The sequence below is a fragment of the Mesocricetus auratus genome, unplaced genomic scaffold (genome assembly GCF_017639785.1).
Source record: "Mesocricetus auratus isolate SY011 unplaced genomic scaffold, BCM_Maur_2.0 Super-Scaffold_100008, whole genome shotgun sequence".
NCBI lineage: Eukaryota > Metazoa > Chordata > Mammalia > Rodentia > Cricetidae > Mesocricetus > Mesocricetus auratus.
In genome coordinates, this window is record NW_024429192.1 from 61,345,270 (window position 1) to 61,362,424 (window position 17,155).

At 42.3% G+C, this 17,155-nt stretch overlaps 1 protein-coding gene across 2 annotated transcripts in view; it reads left to right on the top strand.

The window, feature by feature from the left end:
• The window catches only part of Atp13a4 (ATPase 13A4), a 136,177-nt gene that overhangs the window by 46,985 nt on the left and 72,037 nt on the right, over window positions 1-17,155 (top strand). For both annotated transcript variants that reach the window (XM_040750999.1, XM_040750998.1), the window contains exon 2: window positions 11,983-12,156. In XM_040750999.1, coding sequence (XP_040606933.1) covers window positions 11,983-12,156 — 174 coding nt within the window. The remainder of the gene's footprint in view (window positions 1-11,982; window positions 12,157-17,155) is intronic.

The following is a 17,155-nucleotide window of genomic DNA, read 5'->3' on the forward strand; positions in this document are numbered from 1 at the left end:
GTACGTGACAACACAGAGAACTAGTGAGTACAAAGGTTTTCATTATCACCTCGCCATACAGGGACTGGGTCACATTAAGACATTTCCATTCCTCTCCAGAGAAACACATAATCACATCTTCAAACAGCACCAGGCTCTGATATGGCCTTTTACTCCTACTGAGATATCCTCCACTCATGTGGGTTGAGCCCTGGGATTCTTACGTGAAGGCTAAGATATTGTCTCTTCACTATCAAACAGTTTGGTCCTTTACTGATCTGTAGTATGGAAATATTATCATTTTTTAGGGGGAGGAGCCACTATAGGAAACAACTTCAAGGCACCATTCTAATGAAGTATCTTATTCTGTGTGATTTAGAGTCAAACTTTAAAAGCCAGATTGTGTGTGTGTGCACTTGCACACTTGATATGTGTGTCCATATTGTTGCATGTATAGAAGTTGGAGGACAATTTTGAAGACTTGATTCTATCTCCTTTTTTTTGAGACAGGGTTTCTCTGTATTGTTTTGGAGCCTGCCCTGGAACTCGCTCGGTAGACTAGGCTGGCCTTGAACTCACAGAGATCCACCTGCCTCTGCCTCCCGAGTACTGGGATTAAAAGCATTTGCCACCAATGCCTGACCTATTCTATCTCCTTCTATCTTTACACAGGTCTGGATATTGAACTTAAGTTTGCCATGAGTATGCAGCAAGTGCCTTTCCCCACTAAGCACCCATACCAGCTCCAGAATCCACCTTCCATTAACCCCAAATTATATCTATGTTTTCACCCAAAACAAAAATAACAACACAAAAATTAATTCAAAAATGAAACTTAGATTACTTTTTCCTGTGGGAATAAATGTAATTATTCTTAAATAAATAAACGAACAAGTAGAGAAAATCATGAAAATAAAAGCAGCTGGATATGAGGTCACATTTCTGTTCTCTTTGTAGAACATCTGGAACCAGCAGGGTGTAGCTCTTAGTATGTAAACTTCTGTGGAAGACTGGATCCTCTGTGAGACAGCTCTGTGAACAAGAAAAGAACTCAAGTGAAGGAACTATTAGAAGTACAATAACCACAAGAGAGTGTCTTTACTAAGGAGCGTGGGACGTTAAATGCTACATATTATGTAGATATTAATACTGTGTTATAGCCATATAAAAGTTCATGAAATACATTGAATTTAATGGATAATTATAGATACCCGCTCACTATCATGTGATATAAGAAAAAGAACAATGCCAATGAAGTTTTAAAAAAGCAGCTGTGGTGATGTTAGCAAGTTCATTGCTGACATTGGGATGTAGTTTGGATGTTAGGTAAATACTGACTGACCTGCGAAATGCATGAACAAGTGGACTGCAAGATGGCATTCAAGGCATGGTAGCAGTTGGGTAAAACAGAAAAAGGAGCATGCACAAAGTTGCTGATTGTGGTGATTTCTGGGAATGAGCTTCCTTGTTTTCAAGGGCAGTCTGGCAATGGAGCAGGTTTCCTCAGGAAGTTGTCTTGGCTCCACTGGAGGTAGTAGTGCCAGAAAAGCAGGTGTTACAGTTGTGGAGAGAGCAGTGGTCTGTAGTAGCTTCATGCATCTTCATTGCAGAGCTCATAAGAAGGTTTTCATTTCTGTCCTCCTGGGTCAAACGATTGGTGATGGCTCAGGGGGAAAGACACAGTCATACTGGGGCACAATGTTTGTCGTCAAGTTGTGTCACCATTGGTTAAAGAGTGCCTGCATGACTTTGGGAGATGATCATTTCTTCTCCTATGGTTCCTTTCCTTCTTGTGCTCTTTGGGAGAATGCTTTCCTCTCTGAAAGCAGAGTTTAGATGTCCATTAAGCAATCACCAGGTCCTTGTACATGATTATCACCTCTGGCCTGTTGTCCAGTCTAGTAATATTAAGTCTTCTTGCTTAGCTTGAAAGCCTTACAATGTAGTCCACGCCCTTTATTCATTTAAAACTTTTTTTATTTTTTGGTTTTTACGAGACAGGGTTTCTCTGTATTGTTTTGGAGGCTGTTGGTCCAGCCTGGCCTCGAACTCACAGAGATCTGCCTGCCTCTGCCACCCGAGTGCTGGGATTAAAGGCGTGCGCCACCACCGCCCGGTTTAAAACTTTTTCTACGTTTGCTATGTGGCAGAATCTGGTCTGCTCTGTGCCAGCAATCAACACAATAGATGAAAGCTCTTTGGAGCTATTAAAATCTGAAATTTAGTAACCCCTCCACAGACACACACACACACACACACACTGATACATGTACACAGACAGACAGACAACAGATAGACAGACAGACAGACAGATGTGCACACACCCCAAACAAAACTATCAGATGGAGAGAAGGGCTCCTCGAGATGTACGGAGTGGTATGTCAGGAGTGGCTCAATAACTGCTTCAGACTGTGGAGAGCCAAGCTGAGATCTGAGTTATGTGGAGGGACCAACTTTCCAAGGTGTTGCTTAGAACTTGCCAGCCTACCCAAGCCCACTTTCCTCACAACCACAGATTCTGAGTGACCTGCCTCACCTTCCATCCCACTTCATTCTTGCAGTAGTTGTTGATTTATTTTATTGGTTTATTTTAGATGGGGGAGTCATTTCCAGATGATAAACTAACAAGTGGTAAAACAGGAGCGTCACCTTTAAGTTTGCTGCCTTTTCTCCTGCACCCTCCCTCTCCCTGTGGGCTTTGGATCAATGTATTGCATAGGGAGCAGGCTGCCTAGACAGATGGTGACCTCAGGTACTGGCCTGTCTGTGTTCTTATTTTCTTATGACATCGGTGTTGGATTGTATTTTTCTGTTTCTCAAACTTCTGGCATCAAGTATGTCTGTTTTCCCTGTCTTTAAACAGGCTAATAGTCAGGAACCCAAATGATTCACCTATAATTCAATTCTGACTTACTCAAAATTAGTTTCAGACTCAATGGGCTCAGTCTGATAAGTCTGTCCCCATCTCAAGTGCCAGTCACAAGTATCAGGTCCTCATGTTTCCCACACTTAGGTCTGTCTTGGGTACAATGTTATGTTTGATAATGTGCCTGGATTGTTCACAAAACTCCGGAAAATGTTATACTTACTTATTAATACTTTTGGTTATTATAAAGAATGAAAATGAGCATCCAGATGAAAATGTATGTGGGATCTAGAAGGGTCCTTGCTCAGTAGCTTCTGTCCCCATTGAGCTGAGGCGTGAGTCCTTCTTGGTACTTCTGTGTGATTGCTAACCTGAAGCTCTCTGATGCTATTGGGTTCTTATGGAGGTTTTACTACATAGACAAACTTGGCTTTGAACCCACTCTCGAGCCTTCCTTCCTTCCCCTGAGACTGGAGGTGGGACCATAAATTCCAACCCTCTGGCCATCAAGGGGTTGAACCTCCCACACTGAAGTTCTCCTGAAGTAACTGCAGTATTTCCTGAAGCTTGTATTCATATCTCAGTGTGTGAAAGTGGCCCAACCAGAGCAAAATCGTACACTGCAATCATTTGGGAAATCCCTAGAGTTTTGATTGCTTGGGTCAGGAACCGGGAAGAAATATTAAATATATTTCCTGTTATGCTAAGGACATGCCCAGCAAGAGATGTTCCAATTTCAGCGTGACAGGAGTGTCTAGAAAATAACTCTCACCCAGCACTGCCCAACCAAGTGATTAAGATGCTGCCTGCAGAAACCACCGTCATTTGAGTGGCCATTGGGTGGAGTGCCTCTTGCTGATTTCTTCACACTCTGCAGTTTGAAGCCTGTGAAAACCTGTCTAAGGGGAACCTAGAACTTGTCTAGGCAGCACAACCATTAGCTCAATTGTGAACAATCAGCAAGTGTTCAATCCCTGTCTGGGTGACACCTAGTAATGAGAATATCAGCAAGTTGAGAAGGAGGGAGAATTTTTATGAGAGGCAGGCTTGTTATGCAGAAATAATTTTAATTAAGACGAATTGGGCTTTGGTACCTACCAGCTGGATGATTCTAAGTACATCCCTTGGCCTCTTTGAACCTCATCTTCCTTATGCTGACCCATGGCTGATGAGAATTCCTGCGTACGGTTATAAGAGTGAAATATATTTGGAAAAGCATGTATTTAGAGTGATGGAAACATAAGAAGTTATTATTCACAGAAACTGTGTTGTCACCTTTACCCCAAGTTTAGGTGGACAGTCATCCACAGGTATGGGTGTTACCACCTTGTCTGCTGCCAAAGGGTTGCATAAGTTGCTTACTGGACAGCTACCTGGAGATACAAGGAAGAGTTTTCATAGTCCTGGATGACAGCATCCCAGGCTGAGAATAGGGAACGGAGTAGTTAAAGAAACTAAAGCCAAGAACACACCCACCTGTTCTGCCCTCTTTCACAGTCAGCCATTGCCTTGATATAATGCAATGGCCTCTTGATATAAGCCAGCGGCCCCTGCTCCAGAAAGCTTGAGAATGATAAATTTAGGTTCACTCATAGCTGTGGACCAGAAAAGATATGGGTGTAGTTTGTAAATAAATTTTCCTTTGGGTAGCCATTGGATGAACTAATAGCTATATCTTAGAACCCCAAATCCCCCCCAACTTAAAGTTATCTGTTTTCCTCTCTCCTTCACTCCTCTCCCCTCTCCTCCCTGCAGGGTCTTATTATACAGCACAGTCTGTCACTAATTCATTATGTAGTTCAGGCTGTCTTTGAACTCATGATCCTTCTACCTCACATCCAACGGCTGGGATAACAGGTATGTGCTCTCATGCTCAGCTTCACAGTTGCATTTTTAAACTGGGCACAATGTGCCTGTCTTACAATAGATTGTCATTTTGTTCTTAAGTGTACTCCATGTTTCCAGATCCAGCACCTTTTCTGAAGGCTAGTCCCACCTCTTGAAGCCCCTTATCTCTTCCTCCTTTCCCAAATACTGAAATTCTACCAATCATTTCCAAATCAGTTTTCAAGTAGCCATTTTCCTGCAAGGCTTTTGCTAAGTATCATCTCGGTAGGATCTTTCATCATTTGAAACTAATTTTGCCTTTTGTGCACTTCATATGGCACATAATATTTTCTTGTCCTGAATTATAGCTATTTAAAAATTCATCCTTTCTCATGCTAGACCTTTGAGGGTGACAAATTTATCCTTAACTCTCATACCTTACCCATGGCCCTAGATGTAGCAGACATTTTTTAATTGAAATAAATAAGGCTTTATTCTGGAGAGTTCAGCATGGGAATACTTTGATGATGGTGTCTTTGGTTTCAAGGCTAGACAGAAGTGCTTTTCTTGTTGTGTTTAGTAATCTTGTGATGGGAAGCTGTGACTAGATAGGTGGCATTCCAGAGTTGAGAACAAGGGACATGCCATATCCCAAAATAAGAAACGTTGAATGAAATTCTAAGAGAAACTGAGGCTGCCATGGGGGCGTGGGATTCAAGGAACTAGAAACAGTGCTCATGGGTGGGGTTGGGTGACACAGAGGAGCAGCAGCGTATGCTGAGATCAGACACAGGCAGCATCATGGAATTATGTGGACATTCTTCTCCCTTCCTCAGCCTCTCAGTTTCCTGACCTGTCGGACTGTATTGTAACCACTACTGAGCATGGTGTGTGTATCAGTTGCTCCTTGTCACTATTGTGAAATACTTGAGGCAGGCTGTTGATAACCAAAAAACCACTAAAAACCCAACCAAACCAAAACCAACCAAACAACCAACCAACCAAACCTAGCTTATTTGCTTCATAGTTTTGGAGGTTGAAAGTATAGACTGAGGAGAAGACCACATGGCAGATGTCAGGGGCATGCATGGAAGAGAAGTCTTGTCTCTCCCAGTGAGGTACTAACCAGTTCTAATACTGATTAGGAAAGAAATCAAATGGGAGTGGGTAAGCCAGGGTGGTGTGGCCACAGACAAGGCTCCCACCTGATACAGGAAGCTAGAGAACACTGGGCTCAGGCTCAGGCTTATGTAACAACTTGCTGATCCCATCACTGCAGAGAAGCAGGTTTCTCTTCAGAGTGGTGTCTCTGATGATAGAAGGATGCTCACTATGCCCCATCCCTTACAGGCTCCAGTGCCTCTCAGTACTCCCACCTAGAAAGTAAGCTGCAAGCACACAAACCCTCAGGGGATAAATTAATGATGTCCAAATCATAGCAATGGCCAGTCATCACTGTGCATGTACCCTTTCCTTCCATAGATCCCTAACTGCAAATATCCCAGTTCTCTGGCACTGAGAATGCTAAAGGGTTTCTTAAGTTAGATGTGGGAAACTAAAATGTGCACAGCAAGGGTTATGAACACTGGCACTGTTTTCCACTGTGAGGGATAGGAGGGGCCATCCTTGACAGTATGGATATTTCCCACAATTCCTGACTTTTGGACCCTTTATTCCAGAAACAACATTCACCAAGTTGAGAGTGACCATGTCCTCTGAAAAACAAAATCACTCTGGATGGTAACCATTGGCTCTCAGAGTGGGTGAATAAGAGACTCTTCAGTCAATGAGATGGAACATAGGACCTGACTGATATGTGGCCTTGGCTTAAGGAAAAGAACTTGGCTAGGACCACAGGAAGTGGGAGAAGAGTTATTTCCCTCAAAGGGCATCCCTTCTCATTCTGGCTGGTTCTTTTTGCCATTTCTTCCTAAGCTCATGAATTTATAATTAGACTGTTTATAATCTTTGGCTCCTGGCACACTTACATTATTTGTTCATGTGCTTCCTTAACTTAGTAATGAATGTCCCACCTAATATAGTGTTTTGTCTCCAAAGTTGTTCTTGAATTTACGCTTCTCTTGCCTCAGCTCCCTGAGTACTGGTATTACAAACACGTAAAGTGAACAGCATTCAAGCTGTTTGCTTTAAGAACTGTATTTTCCTCGCCCAACAGAATACTCATTGTCTTGCCTATGTGTTCATTATCCTCTTTAAATTTAATTTGTTTTAAGATTTATAAAGAAGTTATTATGCTGTTGTAATCTTTTGCACCTGTTTTTCTACTGTTTTCTTACTAAAAGTTCATATGCTTGATGTATGGCTGAAATCCCACAGTGTGGACAGATTGCAACACAACATCCCAACTCATTAGACAGTTTGGGTTGTTTTGTGTATGCCTTTTTGTGATCTCCAGCTGAGTTTTAAAGTGTAAGTATCTGGGGGATAACATTTTCACAATTTTGGGTGAATTTCAAAAGAAGATGTCTGAATAATAATTTTTTACCTGAAAATAACTGGGGGACCAATTTAAAGTTTGAAGACTATTTACTAATTCAACAGCAACAACAGTAACAGAAACCGCTTTGCTTCTCCACCCCCTCCAAATTTCTGGGTTAGGCTATTTGGATTGAGAACATCTCACTTGAATCTGAACTTCAAATTAACTTAGAAGCCTGTGGAATTCTCTTTTGCCTAGGAATGACAAATGAGAAATTACCAGGACAGAATTTTTGTAGGTCCTAGAGGGAAGCAAGCAGAAAATCACATACATTTAACATGGTCTTCTATAACACGTTTAAATTACAGTGAAGAATTCTTTTCACACCCAACATTTGGAAATAAGGGAAAAGAGATCATCTTTAGGGAGGCAAAGTCTTAAAAATTTGATTTTTTAAGCTTTCAAATGTTTAATGAAGTCTGCAGAGACAAGTAAAGATGTCTAGGCTAGCATGATTTGACTGTAATATGATTGGATGAACTAATGTGTTTAAAGGAAGTGCATAATAATCAGGCTGAGGGGTGGCTGTAAAAAGATTTCAGAGCCTGTTCTTTAAATTAATTTTTATTTAAATTAGAAACAACCTTATTTTATATACCAGTCCCACTTGCTCTCCTTCCCATCCTCCCATTCCCTCCACCAGCCCCCCATCCCACCCCCATACCCTCCTCTGGGAGGGTGAGGCCTTCCATGGGGGATCTTTCTGTCACATCATTTGGACCAGGACATAGGCCTTCCCTCATGAATCTAGGCTGAGAGAGTATCCCTCCATAGGGAATGGGTCCAAAGCCTATTCTTTTAAATTTTAGAAGCATTCTTATTTACATATCAATCCCCTCATTCCCTTGCCCTCGGATACTCCCATGCTCCCCACTGACCTATTCAACCCATCCCTCACCCACTCCCCAAGGATAGTGAGGCCCTCCACTGGAATCATCAAAGTCCATCATATTATTTGGGGGAGGGCCTAGGCCCTCTTTCTTGTATCTGGGATGCAATAGTATCCCTCCATAGGGAATGGGCTCCCAAACTCCATTTGTACTCTAGGGATAAACACTGGATCCACTGTTAGAGGCATAGACTGCTCTGACCTCCTAGCTGGCACCCACATGCAGAAGGCTTGGTTTGGTTCAATGCTGGTTCCCCAGCTTTACTACGACTAGGGTCTCTGGACTCTCTCTAGGTTAGGTTAACCATTTCTGCAGGTTTCTTCAGCGCAGTCTTGGCTCCTTTGCTCATCCCTTCTCCCTCTCCACAACTGGATTCCAGAGTATGGCTCAGTGTTTAGCTGTGGGTGCCTGTTTCTGCTTCGGTCAGCTACTGGATGAAGGCTCTAGAAATGGCAACCAAGGTAGTCATCAGTCTCATCATAGGGGAAGGGCATCAAAGGCAACCTCTCTACCACTGCTGAGATTCTTAGTTGGGGTCATCCCTGTAGATCCCTAACTTTTCCCTTGTGTCAGATCTCTCTCCAAACCTATACTGGCTCCCTCTATCAAGGCAACTCCTTTCTTGTCCTCCTCTACTCCTCCCCTGTCTCAGTCCTCCTGTTCTCCTCCCCCTCCCCTCCTCCCCCTCTCTCCTTCCCTTCTCCCTCCTCTCTCTCCTATACTCCCAATTTACTCAGGGGTTCTTGTCCCCCTTCCCTCTTTGGGGGACCATGTGCTCTTCTCTTGGGATCCTCCTTGTTTCTTAGTATCTCTGGTGGTGTGGATTGTAGGCTGCTAGTCCTATTCTCTATGTCTAATATCCATATATGAGTGAGTACATACCATGCTTGTCTTTCTGTGATTGGGTTACCTCACTCAGGATGGTTTCTTCCAGTTCCATCCATTTGCCTGTGAATTTCAAAATTTCATTGGTTTTTTTTCCCCCGCTGAGTAATGCTCTACTGTGTAAATGTGCCATATTTTCTCCATCCATTCTTTGGTTGAGGGGCATCTAGGTTGCTTCTAGGTTCCAGAGCCTATTTTTAAGAACGATGTTTGCACTGGAATTCAGAGACAGAAAAATCCTGACTGTGGAAATGTTGGTATTGGACTGCGACACCTTCTCAGTGTTAGCACGTGTTTACCTGGTGGGCATGACAGTGGCATTCACTTCCCTCTTTTGGTATGCTCAGCTTCGGACATCTGCTGATCTTGAGTCCTCCTATGAAGGGTCATTGTGCTGAGAGGCCCTGGAACTCAAAGGCTGAGCTCTTCCCTGAGGATTTGGGGCCTTACACGATGATATCGCATGAGGAAGATTCTTTGCACTGAGGATTCTAGATGTCACTCTCAGTTGCACCTTCATGTTTCTGTGTCTTCCCAATTCTGCACTTTCCAAGTCCTTGACTGTGTGAAGCCCTCAGCTAGGTTTCTGAGCAAATGAACTCTGAAAGATTAGCTTGAGTCGGCTTCATGAACCGTCTGGAGCAGGACCTTGGAAGGTGCCTGTGAGAAGAGTATTTGCCTCCGTGTTTATGTGAGGAGGACCGCATGGGTGGGAGGGTAAGGAGAGCAATACAGGGCTGCTCTGTGACGCATGTATCCCGTATAATATTCTTTGAACATTTTCCTAATGCCATTTTTGGGCTCATCAATCTCTGTTAGTGGGAGATGACAGCAGTTGGGGAACAGGGAGGAGGACAGCACAACTGCTTCAAGCATATTCAGAGACATGGCAGGCACTCCATAACATAAGAAGCAAATCAGTACCTAATGATAATGATGACACCATTCTAACTTTTGCAATTTATGTCCCATATCTGTCAATAGTTCTGGTCATATGATTCACTTCAAATCTGTGAGATTAACTTACTTCAACAAGCAACAATTGAACATGCCTTGTGCAATTTTTTGACCCTTTCTACAGAAAATTTAGCAACATATCACAGATCATGAGCCACTAAAGGAAGTGGCAGTGTTCACCAGCTCAAGAATTCGCAGCCTTTGGAACTCCATGGTAGCCTGAGAGGGTCAGATGGGGTTGGCTTGCCTAGGACACTGTTTACTCCTATTTTTCTGAGGTTAGTAATAGCATTAATGACAGGGCCCATGACTACATTTGGATGATAATGGATTTGGCCACCTTCTTTAGCTCTATTCCATTGCTCTTTACTTAGCCTTGCCGTTCTGTTTCTTTACCCCTAGTGAGTTTCTACAGACTAGAGACATTGTTTTACATCTGTCATGGTCTAGTACATGTTTGCTATTCGTATAACACTTAACAAACTTGTTAAATTAAATTAAACTGAGATTAAGGCTAGAGAAAGAAGGGACCAATTAGAAACAGCAGTTCACCCTATTTTCTGTGTACTGCAAAGCTACTGTTGAGTTATGTGTGAGCATTGTGCCTTGGGAAGGATATGTGATTTTTTTCAACTATGTAAGAGGATGTTTGTAAAGTGCTTAGGGAGAGACTTTAAAATGCCAACAACTGTTAACTGCTAGCAGTGTTATCTCAATAATTATTAGCTACTGGTAAAACCTTTTTATATATGACTACTTTGAACTTGAACTTTCTTAACTGGAGAAGGAAGGTAATAATTTCTGCTTAGTCTCTCTTGATGATGAACACAAGGACACTTTCAGATGCTAACAGACAGGTTTCCACGTTGGCACAGAGTAACTCATACAAATTATGATGTGTAACTTGTATAAATGCCAGTATAAATAAAACATTTAAAAACTACTTTTAGAAAGTAGTAGAATGATGAGGCTGGGGAGTAGAACTATACAAAACTGTAGAACAGAAGGGGACATGGGAAGGACTTGGGGCAGGCACACTGGTTAGAGTGAGATCAGTAAGAGTGGCTGCAGGTAGGATGTGGAGTGGAGCTGGCCCAGTCTTGGCAGCTGGAAAGCAGTAGTTTGAGCTTGAACAGAGAATTACCATATCAGGATAGACGTCTACCCTGTAAAATGGATTAAGAGCATTTCAGAAAAGTCATACTGAATTAGGCAATGTAGCAAGTTGTCCTTCATCTTCAAAATGACTGCACTAGTATGCAGGAAAGGATCTAGTAATTACACACTGGAGTACCTTTCAGACAAGATCTTTCTCTGTTGACATAGTATTCATTACATGAGATAAGGGAGTTGAGGATGCCAATTTTGATGCTCAGTGCAGTTTTTACCTTAAGATACAATCTATCAAAAGCACAGTGGTTAGCACTAGGATCTTGGATTGAGCTGCCTGTAAACCAGGGCCCAGATTTTCATGTTTGTGTTGGGGCTATGGGACCAAGTCATAGTAATGTTAGCAGGAGCAGCAACATCATCATCACCATTGCCATCACCATCATCAGCATCATCACCATACCACCACCATCATCACCAACACCATTACCACCACCATCATCAGAGGTAGCAGCAACAGCAGGGGATATTTTGATGTAGACTTATACATATTCAGTTATTTCCACCGTACAGCAACTTTGTACTATCACTGTCCCATTTTTTGTGGGTGACAAAGGGATCACATAGCTTACTAATATTTGCATGCCTAGCAAATGACAACACCGATTTCTGAAAACAAAGTGCCCCAGTCAGGTTGTGCTTTCTCCCAGGATAATCCTTAGTCTAGGGTAGCTCTGTGTTTAGATTGTAGACATTGCTTTTTATGGCTAAAATATTCCTTCTTGGAACCCAAGAATCATGTCTGAAACTTCTTGGTCAGGAATATGGCTTCATTCTTTCTACCCTTCCCCCAATTTCTGTCTTCCTTCACTAGACCATTCACTTCCTGCCTCCATTTCATCCTCAAAGGTGGTTTGTCCTATTATCTTTACTGACAGACACTTGGAATGATTTTTGTTCTATTTCAGGAAATATTTGGCTATAGGACTCAAGGCTATCGGAAAGCTCTCTGTCTCATTGGATCCATCTTCTCTCTTGGAATCCTCCCATTGGTGTTTTACTGGAGACCAGCTTGGCATGTATGGGCAAACTGTGTCCCTTGTTCCCTGCAAGAAGCAGATATTGTACTGCTGAAGACAACTGTAAGTGTTCATCTGTTTTTGTGGATGGCTTCCCTTTTCCTAGATATTGGGTTGTAAGGTGTCTGGGGGAGATATTCCTAAGTGGCACATGGGTAGGATCCTCCATCACTGTGCACACACCCAGAGCCCAGAAATTTGTCTACAGTAGGATCTTCCTTCCTTCTTCTCCTTCCTTCCTTGCCTTTCTTTTTCTTTCTCTCTTCCTTCCTTTCTTATTTATTTATTTTGCTATTGTTATAAATTGTAATGTAAATATCTGATGTGCAGGATACCTGCTATGCAATCCCTGTGAAAGGGTCATTAGACAGACCTTCAAACCTCCAGAGGGTTGAGAATCACTGCTCTTTTCAGAGTGTAACACATTTTTATTTGTGTCAGTCTTTCTAGATAAAACATTTTATCTATTCAGCAAGAGAGGAGAATAGCAGCACATTTGACAGTCAGTCAATCAGAGCAAAACAGCTCACTGCCTCCTAATGAAACAAACAAAACAAAACAAAACAAAAACCCCAAACATGTACATGGAATCCTGCTGACTAACACAGCTTGAGATAACCTTCCATTAGCTTGGGAGTCCAACCACATCTGTCTTTGTTGGCTTGTGCTGTGGGAACCAACCCCATCCTTTAACTGGATCCTGGTCTCTTCAAATCACTTCACCATATGTGAACCATTATATGGGTGGTAGCTTGGGACCAGCTCACAGGTCCAACTATAATTTAACTTGATGTTCTTGAAGAATAAACTTCTAGACTTGAAGGGATTCAGAAGCTGTTCTGTAATAAGAATGACTAATTGGTATAATCTGGAGCTTTCTCTCAAGACTGGCTTCATGAAGACATAGAATATTCAGGAGAGAAAAGTGCTGGTCCCTTAGCATTGGGCATTTGATGGACTAGCAAGCAGAGCCCCCAGGAACATGGTGGAATGTACTAAACTCATAGAAAGGGAGACAGGATGAAGTCCTCTATGTCCCATCTAGGGCTGTTCCCACTACACTGCACTTATGCCACAATCTTACCTGGCATCAGAATGACCTCGAGGGCCTGTGAAAACAGACTCCAAGTTCCAACCCTCAAGCCCTCAGAGTTGACAATCTTATCAATTTGGGTTGGGACCCAAGAATTCGTGTCTTTGACAAGCTCTTAGGTGAAGTGAGACCTTTTGGCAAAGGACAGTGGGAAAAGATTGCTATTGTCAGAACTCCTGTCTATGACTTCACTTGTTCATTGGGAGAGGAATAGAGAGCAGGATATTTGATCTGTAACTCAGTCATAGATGTTTATATGGTATGAAGAGGAAAGAAAATCAGATTTATCTAAGTGTTAGAAGTGAACATCTTATACACTATGTGAGTGTCTTACCAAGGCAGGTCTATTTTATGCGCCATTAAATAGGTGCAGGATGAGGATGTATATTTATGAAAAGGTATTATTTGGGGTTCCTTTTAAAAAATCTATTCTTCTCTCATACGATACATCCCAATGACATTTTCCTCCCCCTCTACTCCTCCAAGCCCCTCTTTTTTTCTCCTTTCCTGCCCTTGATCCCCTCTGTTTTCCTTCAGAAAAGAATAGGCCTCCCAGGGATATCAACCAAACGTGGCATAACAAGTTACAATGAGACTAGGCCCAAACCCTCATATTAAGGCTGGATAAGGCAACCCAGTAGGAGGGAAAGGGTCCCAAGAACAGGGGAAAGAGTCAGAGACACCCCGGCTCCCCCTGTTAGGAGACTTGGAGTTCCCTTTCTGTGGTGGTGAGGATAAGCCCACAGTCTTGCATGTGGTCAGCCACTGTTCTACCACTGTGTTTCATACCCTGCTCAGGATCCTTTTACTAGCACATTATTCCATGCAAAGCAAGAACCCACACAGCTCTGATCCTGTAGCATGAAAGGAATTAAACTCCACATTGCATCAAACTGGCTCCCAGACAGCAACATTCTTGCTGCAGTAGAAGCAGAGCCCCAGAAGTGGAGAGACTGTCTGCCATCCAGAGACTACAGCTCTGAGGACTCTTGGCTGACCAGCCCATGCCCCCCTCACCCCTTGCTGCTCACAGACCCAAGGCACAGATGGGAATAAGAGGAAATGGGCAAGGCAATGGAAAAAGAAAATAGGAAAGTGAAGGGAATGGAGGGCAACAGGTGGAAAGAAACAATGAGAAGGAAGAACACTAACGAGTGAACATCAAAAGGTGCCAGCACATGGGCAGAGGGGACAGGTTTGCTGTCAGAAGCCAGACTTCTAGTCCTGTACTTTAAATTTGTTACCAGGTTTTCAGAACCTTGATTAGTCTATTTGTAAAGTAGGAGTATTGACTAATTGAGTATTTAGTCTTTAGCTGATGTGAGGTGATTGGTGATGTGTATGGAAACCATTTACAAACTGTGAAGTAGATCATCAAAGCCAGTGGGGTGTGTGTGTGTGTGTGTGCGTGTATGCATGTCTGTGTATGTATGTATGTCTGTGCAAATGTGTCTATGTGTATGTGTGTGTATGTTTGTGCAAATGTGTGTATTGAATGCACATGTATGTGCATATGCATGGGTGTATATGTGTGTTTGGTGTGTGTATATGTGTATGTATGTATGTCTGTGTGTATATATCAGTGTATGTTTGTGAATATGTGTGTGTGTACATGTGTGTATGTGTGAGTGTGTGTGTTTGTATTGTTTCTGAACCTCCAAAAGCTTTCTGTTCGAGAGAGCTTGTTACAGTCAAGGTACACCTGCTCATGGGGGCGTTGTGTTTTCTTTATCACCCAGCAGCCCTAGCATGCCTGTGCAGGGGCAGATGCTCTGGGACTGGAGTCTACAGATCTATCCCTCCCCAGCCAGGTGGTCCCTTCCAGTTTTTCTGTAGTAGTGTATGCAAATGGACACACACTGGAAAGAGTCAACACTTCACTCATAGGTCTGGAAGCTACACCCACCATGGAGTCCCTTTCTTTCAATCATGAGAATCTATCAAGCCCCTCCCACGACCTCTCCAGAACTAATCAGAGATGCCTCAACTCCCTCTAATCTTGTCTTTTCCATCTTGATTCCAACTTTAATTTTTAATTACCTGCTCTTATGTGTCATTTTAAATGGATTTGCTATGCCAGAGACTCTCCAAATAAATGAGCTTCTAAATTGGTCTTTATGTAATTAGACAAGAACTCAATTATTTCTAACATTCTAACTATCTGAGACTTAGAGAAAAATATGCTTTCAGCATCAATAGTTTAAAAGTCTACTGCTAGGTTATTGCATGAAAATGACAACTTAAAAGATTTTGTTTGAATTATATTGCAATAGCTAGCCTCTAACAAGTTTCCATTAGGAGGACAGAGTTACTCCTACCCAAAAGTGCATTGTGTATCTGTTCTTCATCTTATTAAAAAATCCTTGTTTGGTATTTATCATCAATCTCAAGCAATAACATTATAGTTTATCATCGCAGATACTGATTAACTAGTCATTTCTCCATATAAAAAGTCATGATGTGTTTGCTGGAAATCCTCTGTATTCAGCTTATTTTCAGCTCTTTTTCTTATTAAGTAATACTAAGCACGAGATTTTTATCTTTTTTCCCCCAAATGAGTGCAATTGCAATCTTATTTCATCAATTTTAAAATGCATTTGATTCATTATTTATCTATTTGTGAATTTTAACCCATTTTTGTAGTGTTGCTTCATTTCTATGCAAATAACATGATTTACATTCATCGGTGCAGTGAATTAAATGCTCCTGGTGATTTCCATATTATTGTTATAATTACAGACACACTTTCTCCTTCATTGTCATTGTGTGTCATCTATCATCACAGCCCCCTGATGTGCAGAGGACAGCTTCCTGGTACTTAGATATGAGGCCTAAATCAAGGTACATCATTTTGATGTTCCAATGAAAGGTGTCAAAGCTAGGGGCTTTAGAGCCAATCAAAAACTCTGCAAAGCCACCATGCAAATGCCATCCTGAAGGCTTCAGGTCCAGCAGGAGTGTCTTTAAGTAGTGCTGTTTTTGCTTATTGGTCCCTCATCCCTTTCTCCCTTCCTCCTCTTCGAGCTGGTCTCTCAGACTCCACACTTCCCACAACAGCACAATGCTTGGTTTTGTCTCCACTCTCACCCATGAGGCTTCTCTGAGAAGCACTCATGCATTTGTTTGGTCATTCAGTAAGTTATTTACCAACCATCAACCAGGTATCAGACGCAGGTTGTGACCAGACAGATGGAAATCCTGTCCCTACTATAGCCATCCTAGTGAGAATCCCTGTGCCCTGTGTAGAGCATAGAAATTAGGTGTTCCATCTCATTTGTTGAAATTTCCTTATTCTTCATCCCTGTATCACCTTCTCCTGTATGTCTTTACTGTCTTTGTTGATTCCTTCTTCTCTCCAGTTATGGAGGCAATTATTATCACTCCTCCTTCTCTGTTTTCATTTCTGATTGGCACACTGGTATGGAATCTGCCTTGTATTAATATACTGTTCACTTTTCAGCTTCCATAGAATTCCATTGTGGTTATTCTAATTGTCATAACAACCCTGGAAAGCAGTCATCTGCATTTCAGAGATGAGACAACAGGAGCCCCTCCCTCCATTCTTCCTTCCTGCATAAACTCTGTGAGCATCAGTTGTTGTGGGCCACAGGCCTAGCTCAAGGGCAGGGATTTGGTAGGGGGAGTATACATATTGACAAATAAAGACATGATGCATGGAGTTCATCAGGTTGCCCCACAAATGAGGTCTAAAAATCTGAGTCAAATAGTGATGGTGGCTGATGGGGACAGGCACATAGGGAGTGGTCCATGTGGAGGAACCCATATGGGCAAAGAGCTTGAACCTGAGCCTTCTGATTCTCTGAGCCATAGGTCCTTCTTTCATCTCTCTGACAATGCTATGTTCTTATTGTGCCTTTTGTTGGCTTATCAGCTTTATAAAGATGGTGGACAGGGCTTACTTTTCATCTTTTATGATATCTGTGGCATATGGCTATTTTACTAAATGAA